The following is a 10301-nucleotide window of genomic DNA, read 5'->3' as shown; positions in this document are numbered from 1 at the left end:
CACGAACTCCCCTGTCCCTTGCCTCACCATCATGCCTACCTTTTGGACACGACAAAGCCAGACACATCGCTCTCATCTCACATCTGGTGAACCTCTGGACATGACAAAGCCAGACACGTTGCTCTCACCTCACATCTGGTTGATATGGAAGGTTGGGCCTGCTTATGATGCATTAATGTTGGAGGTGGTTGCAAAACACCCAACTTGGCTGGAGGTTCCTGGATTTCCATCACCAGTTTCATATTCACTGCATAGGTTCCTGCACTTCGGGTGGGAAAATTGGTGGTGTCTGTTGGTGACTTTGGGTCTACTAAGCGATACGTATCTTCTTAATTTAACCATGGACAGACATGTGGGGAGGGAGGTATTTGCAGCCTGACCCCTCCACTATGTAGATTATTTTAGTGTTATTTCTGTGTTGGAATGTCCTGTGTGTCTTTTGGCTCGGTTGCACTGCAGGTCATTGTTATAACCAAGCTGGCATTATTAAATGACCTTCATTGATTCATCATTCACTTGAATGTTTTTGGTGACGCAAACTTACATTTTTGTAGTTTGGTAACCTACTCGAACCAGTACGACGAGTTCAATGTTCCATCGTGCAATACACTGAATATTTCTTTGCTCTAGTTCATTGACTAGAAATTTGTTTTCTCCTAAATTCTCTGAACTGACTGACATGTAGGCAATTACTTGTCATATGTTGCTCCTATCGCTGGAGTTCTTAACAAAGACACAAGCAAGTCTTCTAGGAATGGAAATGGCTTTCTGGAAGACGATCTGGATTCAGATGGTGATACTGCCATGCAAGAACCATCTGGAAGTAAATCAGAACAGAAGGATCATTCAAATGTGGATAGGTTGCCCTCTGTATTAAGTCTTATTAGAGAACTTGTAAGACATGATGCTACACCTGATATTTCAATTTCTGATGTACTGTACCTTCTAAATGTGATGTACTCTTATTCTTTGCCTCATTGAATTCTAATGTGCTTTCACTGCCTCTAGTGCTTGGAGGATCAACATGTAGTATTTCGAGATCAAGTCCGGAATCCTGGCTCAGCAACCAATGAAGAATACCATTTCCAGGTTACTAACTTTAATAGCTTAATATATTCTCGCTATTATAAAGTTCTACAAGAATAGTTGTCGGCCTTCTGGCTTATACTGCAATGTACCTGAGTGTTACAGTTGTGACCAGTTCTCATCTGTGCGGCTGTGCCCAGTACCTGTCTTTGGCTGTATGCTGGTGGGTGCTGCCAGTATTGGTAAATGATCCGCTGGGTCTGCTAAAGGGTTGCAGTATAAGCCAGAAGGCCGACGACCTTCTCACTGAAACAAACTGGTGTCTTCAAAGTTGGACCAAACTGGTTTCAGATTCCAACTTTCTTTCAACCTGGCTTGTACTGCTTCTTATTTGTTGGTTCCACCTGATTGCTATGTCTTCAAACTATAAATATTTTAATCCTTGAAAATTACACTTCCCAGTGATTCTATAGTAAACCAAATTGATTTTGATAGTCTCTAATCAGCATTTGTATGTATAGTAAATGTTCCTTCTGTGAGCTTGTTAATGCAACTAACATTGCAGTTGTTGTTAATCTTTTGAAGGTTGAACTAGCGGGACAGATTCTTGGGAATGGTATTGGTGTGAACAAAGATTTCGCGAAGCTTCAGGTACCATACTTCCTAGTGGTCTGCCCTTTTTGTTCGTGGCTTTTTTATGCTTTTGTGCCCTTGCCATATTAAAGTATTTTTGCATCAGACAATGCACTGATATGGCACAATATGACATCTGCAGTATTTCAAAGGTTGTGCATTGTATGTATATATGTCTACATGACATTCTGTTGCTGGACATAAAACCTGGTATAAGTTGGGAGTAGATTGAAATATTTGCAACCATCTACCTAGAATTTTAGTGTATGCACAGTTATTGGGGGCCCACTCCACAAATGGTTCAGTCATTACTCGCTAGTACATTTAGATGATGGCATATTGCACGAACGGATGGCTCATCTAGCAATATGCCATCATCTAGTTTATTTTCTTGTGCTCCGCTATACTAGGTTACGTGCAATGACTTTCTCATCTTTTAACATAAAATTTCCCCTGTTTTTTGGGACATTATGTTGTTTCAGGCGGCAGAAGATGCGCTGAGGTTCTTGAAAACAACCACTGACCCACAGATTAAGAAGCATTTGAGACCAATAAGGTAAATTATTGTTCGTACAACAGCATGCTCTGGATACCTAGCATTTCTTTCTTGAGTTAACCTAGCGTTTGTTTCAGTGTTTAGTACTTAGTTTTAGTGCTAGAACCAGTTTTCCTTTTTGAGATGCTATTGTTTTTGAAATAACAGTGTCGTGTTACAAATTCTGTTGTTTCTATATTTGTTGCAGATGCAGCAGTTGATTTCTTCACCCTCTGGCCCCAACCAAATGAGTTGAAAGAAAGCGGAATGTGAAATCAATCCCTCGGCTATCAGCACACCTTTAGCCTTCGGACAGGCAACTTTTGGAAATGGCATTACGGAGAGCGGGACGTGGTGCTCTTGTGACCACCTTCGCTGGAGAATCTTCTGGTAGACTATTTTGCTTCCGGGCAACTACAACTGCAGCCGTAGTCATCTCGGTAGGATGCTGGCGTAGTTGGCTGTAAACAGGTAGGAATGTAGGATTAGTCGTGAATAGTAACTGTTTACCTGACGGATGCGGTTGCTTGTAAATTGTTCAGGGGCATTGAAACTGGAATGCTCGTGCTGATTTCAAAGTTTATATGTTCATAAGCGGTGATGATGTTCTCTGTCGGTCGTGCTTGTGCTGGTTTTGGATCGAAGCTCCTTATGATGTAAGGTGCTTAGAAAAATAAATTGGTTTTTTAAGCACTAGTGCTTATCTCTTGATTAGGCATCTATTCTCCAAATAAGCATCGATGCTTGAGAAAAAAATGATTTATGAATGTTACATAACCTCTGTTTATCTGTTTATTTTTATAGGACGTTTTAGACATTCAGACACTGTTCAACAGTACAAAGCAAGCTGTCGTTCCTAAATATAAATCTTTGTAGGGATTTCATTAGGTGGACTACATACGGAGCAAAATGAATGAATCCAAACTTAAAATGCATCTATATACATCCGTACGTGGTTCATAGTGAAATCTCTACAATGACTTATATTTAGAAGTATTTTCTTTTAGAAGCATAGTACAAACGCTAGCATACACGCACATACACTAATCCTTATAAAAAACGACTGAGTTGACAAGTCTTGAGATTAATGAAGTCACCGTCAAATATCCTTATAAAAAACACATTCTATCTCTATGAGTCATACACTAATCCTTATAAAAAACGACTGAGTTGACAAGTCTTGAGATTAATGAAGTCACCGTCAAATATCCTTATAAAAGACACATTCTATCTCTATGAGTATTTTCAAGACTGAGTTGACAAGTCTTGAGATTAATGAAGTCATCGTCATAGATTTGAAACAATATTTGGTCTTTACGAGATACATGTGACAAGATCCTTGATGAGTCGGCGTACAACCACCCTCGTAACCATCAAACCGTAGGTGATTGGTATTCATATCTAGTTATAGTTATTAATAATAAGACATAGATAATTCATTGTACAACATTTTTCACTGCCATATATATTACGTGACGGATGTAAGATAATACCTATTACTATTTTACCAACCATTGTTCACGCCCTTACACAGATAGACACGAGTACATGTTGCTAGACCATGATTGTCCGCCTACGAAATCGCCCTTGTTCTGTTTTATATATATGCCGCAATTTTGCAATCAGTATAACTTCTAGCTATACTCATCACGGAATAGCAACCGGAGTCTGCTCCTTGTTTGAAATAAGTACTAGTGTCAAAAAAGTCTTAAATTTTGGGAGGGATGGAGGGAGGGAGTAATAGATAAGAAGTCGAAACCACTGATAACAATATTAACAGCTTCCATCGGAGGAGTTCCTACCGGCAACAGTGTGCAGGTGCAGCGACTGTTTGCGTTGCAGCTCCCGGCAATCTCATTCCTCCGGGGTTGCATGCATCGTGAAAAGGAAAAATGGTTCTCAACTAGGAGTAAGAAACATTATATGATCTGTACCGTACGTACACAGGATGCTTATTTTTCATGTTTTTGTTGTGCCGATGTGGAAACCAAGGTTCCGGAGCAACCCCTGGAGGGCTTTCCTCATCCAGACCATGTCATTTTCGAACATCCTGGCCGGCGTATTCGCAGCTTCCTTGTACAAGATGATGTCGTCGCCGTTTATTCCCGCAGAAGCAAGGCTGCCGTTTTGTGCTGCTGCCATGTTTGCTCTTCTGCGAAGCTCCTCCGGGATCTTCTCGTCTTTCTGCAAGGTAAACTGCAGCTAGGATGAAGCAGTCTTATGGTCATATATCAACGAAATGAGAGTGGGGGAATCCATTTCACCTGTGTCCGGTTCGCTCCATGTACCCACATCGTTTCCGCGTCCAGAGAAGCTCCTACAGCCGCAGGTGACTCCTCGGCATGCATGAAGCCCTCGTAGGTCTCCTGATCGTCGTCGGTCCGGCCATCATCTGCCAGCAGCACGTCGGTCTCCTCCGCTCCGATCGGCAGATGTAATGCCGCCTCCGACACTTCCTGGCACCCGGCGTCGTCCCAGTCTTCGTACACGACCAACGCGTTGGAGGCCTCGGTTATCTGCAGAGCCCTGTTGCCGCCGTGCTGCCAGCGGACATGGCCGGAGGGGTCTTGCAGCAAGAACTTGAACTCGACCAACCTGTTCGCTGGCAGATCCTAGCCCAGACCAACGATGGTGAGAGTGAAAGAATGTGAGTGACTGGTTGGGACTTGGGAGGGGAGATTACCGTCGTCGCCGTCCAGACGTGGCCTTCCGACCAGTCCAGAGCGGTCGCCTTGGCCGGGTCCCAGAGGCCGAGCGCCGGGTCGTCGCCGACGACGAGGAACCGCTGGCCGAACGCGCACTTCTTCTCCAGCACGAACGTGACGCTCACCGTATTCACATGATCTGGCGAGGGTAGGCAGCAGTCAAAATACCTTGGCCGGATTCCTCAAAAAAAAAAAAAAATCGCACCAGATTTTTGTGGCATGTTCCCGTACGCACGAGTGAAAGTGGAGCTCACCGTCGGGGGGCGGCAGGACTGCGGTCGAGGCTGGGCCGAAGGCCATCATCAGTACAACTCTGACGGAGGCGACGTCGTCCTCATAGGCAGCCTGCGCGATCTGCGCCGAACCGACAGATTTCGTATGTGAGGAGAGCTGACGTGATTGCGCGGGAGCAGAGCAGAGCAGAGCCAGTGAGGCACTGGCACCAGAATCTCAGAGCAAATTACCTCCTGCGCGACCGCCACGGCGCTGCGCGAGGGCGCGGAGGGGGCTTCTCCGAGCGACGCCACGACGAGGAACCTCCGCCGGGCGGCGGGTCCGGCTCCCGCGCCTACGCCGTGGCGCCGCGCCGGGTGACCAGGGCGTGCCCGTGCGAGCACCACGCCTCCTCGGCACGCCGCGGCCGCCGCGGCTTCCATCGTGGCGCCGGCGCCTGGCGCGTTCCTCGGGAGCGGAGAGCCGGCAGCTGAGCAGCACAGTGAACGCTGGCTGTACTTGTTTCTGGGGAGCGGCGGGCGCGGGTGTGTGTGTGGCCGTGGTGGCTGCTGCTGCTGGGTAAGCAGTTAGCCTGCGGGGCCGGGGCCCCCATGTCCTGGTCTCGCGTCTGGATCCGCGCGCGCCGTTCTTTGCGTGGCAAGCAAAGGCCGCCAAGTCAGTCCCAACCTGTACTAGTACAAAGTTCACCTGCTTTTCAGATGTAAACAATCAAAGGAAATTTGAGAGATCTTGGATCGGCCTGGAGGACATTATTAGTTCATGTCATGCCGGCTAGCTCCACCGAAGTCTCCAACGACGAGAACGACCCCACCATGGAGACGGGTCCTACGGCACCGCACTGGAGCCCCCATTTGTGCATGCCGGATTTACCATGCAGCAGTCACATGGGCACTTCAACGCCGCCATGGCGGAGGAGCAGCCTGCGCCGATGTCTATGTCGGCGTTCCAGCAGGCGCAAGAAAAACATCGGTACAACCTGTTTCTCCTAGAATAGCACCGGCTGGCGGAGGGCTAAATCGAAGGTGAGCGCACGAGCGAGGAGGCCGTGGCAGCCATGGCCGCGGTGAACTCTAATTTCATCGCGAGCAGCGTGCGATCTACGAGGCCGCCCGCCAGGAAGCGGCCGCCATAGAGGCGCATCTGCAGGCGGTTGCGGACGAGAACAATGCCAGCTGCGCCTCCTACACGTTGCCGACGAACTTTCGAGCGTCCCAGTGCGACAACGAGAGTGCTCGCGCCACCATTTCCATTGTAGACCTCGCGTCCACTAGCGACGGACAAGGCGTGGACTCCTCCAAGGATGAGTAAGCCATGGGAGGCGGCAAGGCCTTATGTCCCACGTGGGCCGGTCCGTCTCCCATGTTCTAAGTCTTCCTTGACGGAGACCGCAATTTCACTTCATCGGTCTTACGCCGGTGCTCATGAAGATGACAAATGGAGGAGGCGGCCCCAGGAAGGGAACAACAATGGCTTGGACGCCTACGACCACCGTAGGATAGGTTTAGGGTCGGAACGTTTTTTTGTTTGTTCTAATTGTTCGAAATAATGAAAATCCACCATGTTTGCATGAATGTCGTCCGATTTATATGAAATCCGCCGTGTTTGTAGGAATTTCATCCGGTTAGTTTAAAAAGTTGTTGAAATGTATGCGGTCAACATTGAATGATGGCCTCTGGCATCAGTGTCCACAGACAGATGCCGAAGCAAATTTGCGGGTCAGCATTGAAGATACTCTTATTACTTGTATGATAACATTATGCAGACGTTGTACCTGGCTTAGCATTAGCAAGTATCCGTCCTACCAGCTAGTCTAACAAACACAAGATAAATAAAGATACACGTGATTCAGTTTCCTATTTCCCTGACAGATGGTCAGGACGGCCTTTCCTGAGCTCCTTCCTTCAAACAAACATCTATTGCCATCTCTTCCTACGTTGATCAAATAATTTAAAATACACCTGCAACATAGTTTCATATCCTCTTAATACAGAATGTCAAGGACTTTTCTGAACTCTTGCCTCGAAAGTTTATTGAGGGCAATCGACGTGCCCCGGTCTATGTTTTGCTTTGCTCCACCCATGGGTGGAATAGGCCAGTTATTCCTCACCACCGGATCTATGATCATACGCTCGAGAGAAGTCGCATTCCGAAGGAGGTAGAGTGCTAGCTCAACCTGACCAAGTAAACCATAGAACCCCGTCATTTTGATAGTCTTGAGATGACGGTGAGGATGTGGCCGGTAGGCATCTTCTCTTGGTTCACCATCAATTGCAGAGTCAAAACAATGCATCTGCATGATCGTATTGGTGTGTTAGACATACTTAACCAGAAAAATATTATATTTAGAGCCAACAAAACTGATCAAGTGTTTGGCATCCCATATATGGTTCATGAGAAACGCCAAGAAGAAAATGGCAAAAGGGAGACAAGTTTGAGAAATTTATATAGCAGAAGGCCAAGAGTTCCAGACAATTCAATACTAGCACATTTAGGTGTAAAAAATTCAGGAAAACAATCATAGGTGTATAGTTCCTTTTCTGGATGTCGTTTTAGACAAATATAGACAGTCTCCAATGAAAGTTTTGAGAAATCTGATGGTAAATCTAGGTCATCTGGACAAAAGAATCTCACTATATGATAGCTTGTTGAGGCTCGAGCATGGACGTAATATAATATATCCCTCCGTCCCATAATATAAGAGCGTTTTTGACACTAGTGTAGTGTCAAAAACGCTCTTATACTAATGTAAAAAACGCTCTTATATTATGGGACGGAGGGAGTACTAACCAGCCACATCTATCTATTACTCCCTCCGTTTCTAAATATTTGTCTTTTCAGAGGTTTCAAATGAACTACACATACGGATGTATATAGACATATTTTAGAGTGTAGATTCACTCATGTTGCTCTGTATGTAGTCACTTGTTGAAATCTCTAAAAAGACAAATATTTAGGAACGGAGGGAGTACTAAGAAATTATGAACACCATGCGTCTCCAATGTGAAATAATATAAACTCATCAAGTTTGCAGCACATTGGCGTGCAACACAAATATGTATATAAAGTTATTCGCCGACCTAGGACAAAAAATACCCCTGCCAATTATTTGCACAAAACATTGCTCATACACCTACAATTCCTCAATATTATACATCTAGGATTATCTTTTCCAAAAAAAAAAAAAATCCAACCTTCCATTTGTTTTCTGACCAAATGCACCCAAGATCATTTTAGAATTTTCCATGGTAATGTGAGATCACTTACATGGAGTACGAACTCTTCCAAAGCAGGGGCTAACTCCAACAGATAGGCCAAACGAAGAATCCCACCAGTGACTTCTGGCGGCCCAACAATATCGATTTTCAGGACCAGATGTCTCAGATTTGTGAGCATGGTCCGACTTTTCACAAAATTTATCACCTGTAAGGCAAGCATGGCAGCAGTGAAACAAGAATGAGCCAATGACTGGCTCATAAAGCACAAAGAAATGAAGCTGGATCATGAAGGCAGGCACCTTCCAGTGTTTAACGAGCAAACCTTGGTTTCAATTCGGAAGCCTATGGAGAGGGACGGAACATGCGAAAGAGCATCGACAAGATCAGTGAAGACGTAATTGAAGCAGTCCGAGGATGTGACCAAGTCGACCGTCGCCTCCGAAATCTTCACAGATTCACCAAGCAATATAGGTATCACACGACCAGCGATCGCAAACATGGTGAGGTTTGGAGCTCGGACATGCAGCTTCTGCAGCATACAGTACTTGACCTGCAAACAATGGAGCCTGCTCAGTTCCTTGCCTATGCTTAGCTCGTCCAGTCTACACCTGGTGAGGCTTAGCCACTCAAGAACAGCGCATTTTGGGAGCAGGCACCCGAGATCCCCTGTGACATGAACTATTTCTAGGGAGAGCTTCTTAAGGTTGGCAAATCCACGGTGATCAGGAGGCAGTGGTAAATAGACGAACCCCAGACTAAGAGACTTCACGCAAGAACCACCCGAGGTGTCGAGAAGATGCAGCGGGAAACTGTACTTGTCATCTGTGTCGGTACTGCCCTTCGGCCCTGGACATAAATCAAGAACAACATGCTTCGCCATCGACGAGGCACAGAAATTGATCCATCTATCAATGTGAGGTGTGTGCCTTTTGCGAAGCGCAAACTTGACCACAAACTTATTCAGGTTAGATGACTTGAGTTGTCGCTGGATGCTGTTGATCCCCCTGATAAACCTTGTCCGCAAGGGTTTTGCAGGGCCTGTCGTGGCGTTACTGCGACGCATCGTGGCTCTGGTGAACACTAACTTTGGGTAGCATTTCCAAAGCCTGCTCCACCTCCTAGATAGTATGCTCATTCGCACGGCTTCTTTCATTGTCAATCGCGATAGTATACCACGCAGTACATCCTGTGGAAGGAATCAAAAAAACAAATCAGCGGTTCTCCTCAATGCGTTTGAGCCACCAAAAAGATATCGTATGTGTTCAAGTCTCAGTTCTACCTTAATTAATGTGTGAGGAACAAGTATTATCGCCCTTCACTGAAAAAGAAAGATATACACGTGCTACTGCCCGTTAACGAAGATGCAAGAATTTAACTTACTGTGGGTAGATGATGAAGCTGAAGATCCTTGGATCTTGTCGTCTTAAAAGGTTTTACGGAACGCCAATTAATCCTAGGTCCCTGCCCACAAACCATGGGGGCACTCGTTTTCATCACTGGAGTAAACTTGCTAGATCTGCAATGAAGTAATCATGTTATCATGAAAGCCCAGCAAAAAAGGAGCCTTTTTTTACATGAGCACAGAAGGATCTAAATAATCAAATTTTCGCATAACTATTTGGTTCATCTCAACATCTGTTGCCGGTAGTTTGATTAACATACAATCCATTTAGCATGAACTTTGCGCAGGGTCAAATGCCCGTAATACATCAGAACATGGTAGCAGGAGAATTTAATAACGCTCTGTACATTTTCTTTACTGACCATGAAGAATACAATGGTAATTGCTGGGAAAAGCCCACCTCAAACAACTACCATTGGGTGCAAAACTATTCTGATGGCCGCCGCTCCCAAAATACCAGTCGATCTGAGTACCTATCTGACAATACGATTTTGGAACAAATCGATTTACTGCGGACCTACCGGTATTCAGATGCGAGCCGTGTAAGACAC

The 10301-nt window shown here is 45.6% G+C and overlaps 2 protein-coding genes and 1 pseudogene across 8 annotated transcripts in view; 1 reads left to right on the top strand and 2 right to left on the bottom strand.

Annotated features, from left to right (window-relative positions):
• Positions 1 to 2908, top strand: part of LOC123071472 (RNA polymerase II C-terminal domain phosphatase-like 2) — a 9186-nt gene extending 6278 nt beyond the window's left edge. Inside the window, exons 12-17 of one of the 6 annotated variants that reach the window (XR_006434349.1) lie at positions 686 to 894; positions 1009 to 1089; positions 1202 to 1356; positions 1612 to 1677; positions 2142 to 2215; positions 2403 to 2908. Coding sequence is in view for 1 of the 6 variants with exons in the window: in XM_044495042.1 (XP_044350977.1) it covers positions 686 to 894; positions 1009 to 1089; positions 1612 to 1677; positions 2142 to 2215; positions 2403 to 2415 (443 nt within the window). In the remaining 5 variants the exon portion in view is untranslated. Of the gene's footprint in view, positions 1 to 685; positions 895 to 1008; positions 1090 to 1191; positions 1678 to 2141; positions 2216 to 2402 lie in introns of all 6 variants that reach the window. The other 5 variants (XR_006434348.1, XR_006434352.1, XR_006434351.1 and 2 more) reach the window with 5 other exon arrangements.
• Positions 2909 to 3869: 961 nt separating this feature from the next.
• Positions 3870 to 5685, bottom strand: LOC123071471 (uncharacterized). 2 transcript variants are annotated; one of them, XM_044495039.1, is made up of 5 exons: positions 5364 to 5685; positions 5154 to 5253; positions 4878 to 5038; positions 4459 to 4806; positions 3870 to 4390 (listed from the first exon to the last, which is right to left on the bottom strand). In XM_044495039.1, exons 1-5 carry the CDS (start codon positions 5553 to 5555, stop codon positions 4154 to 4156), a joined length of 1038 nt encoding a protein of 345 aa, XP_044350974.1. In that variant the 5' UTR covers positions 5556 to 5685; the 3' UTR covers positions 3870 to 4153. The 2 variants fall into 2 exon arrangements, with proteins under 2 accessions (XP_044350974.1, XP_044350975.1); XM_044495040.1 differs by having other exon boundaries at positions 3870 to 4378; positions 5364 to 5681.
• Positions 5686 to 7114: 1429 nt separating this feature from the next.
• Positions 7115 to 9842, bottom strand: LOC123065950 (F-box protein At5g03100-like; annotated as a pseudogene).
• Between the last annotated feature and the right edge of the window lie 459 nt (positions 9843 to 10301).

Source organism: Triticum aestivum, chromosome 3B, assembly GCF_018294505.1.
Source record: "Triticum aestivum cultivar Chinese Spring chromosome 3B, IWGSC CS RefSeq v2.1, whole genome shotgun sequence".
Taxonomy (NCBI): Eukaryota; Viridiplantae; Streptophyta; class Magnoliopsida; order Poales; family Poaceae; genus Triticum; species Triticum aestivum.
The sequence above is the reverse complement of the archived record's forward strand: the minus strand, read 5'-3'. Positions and strand labels throughout refer to the sequence as shown.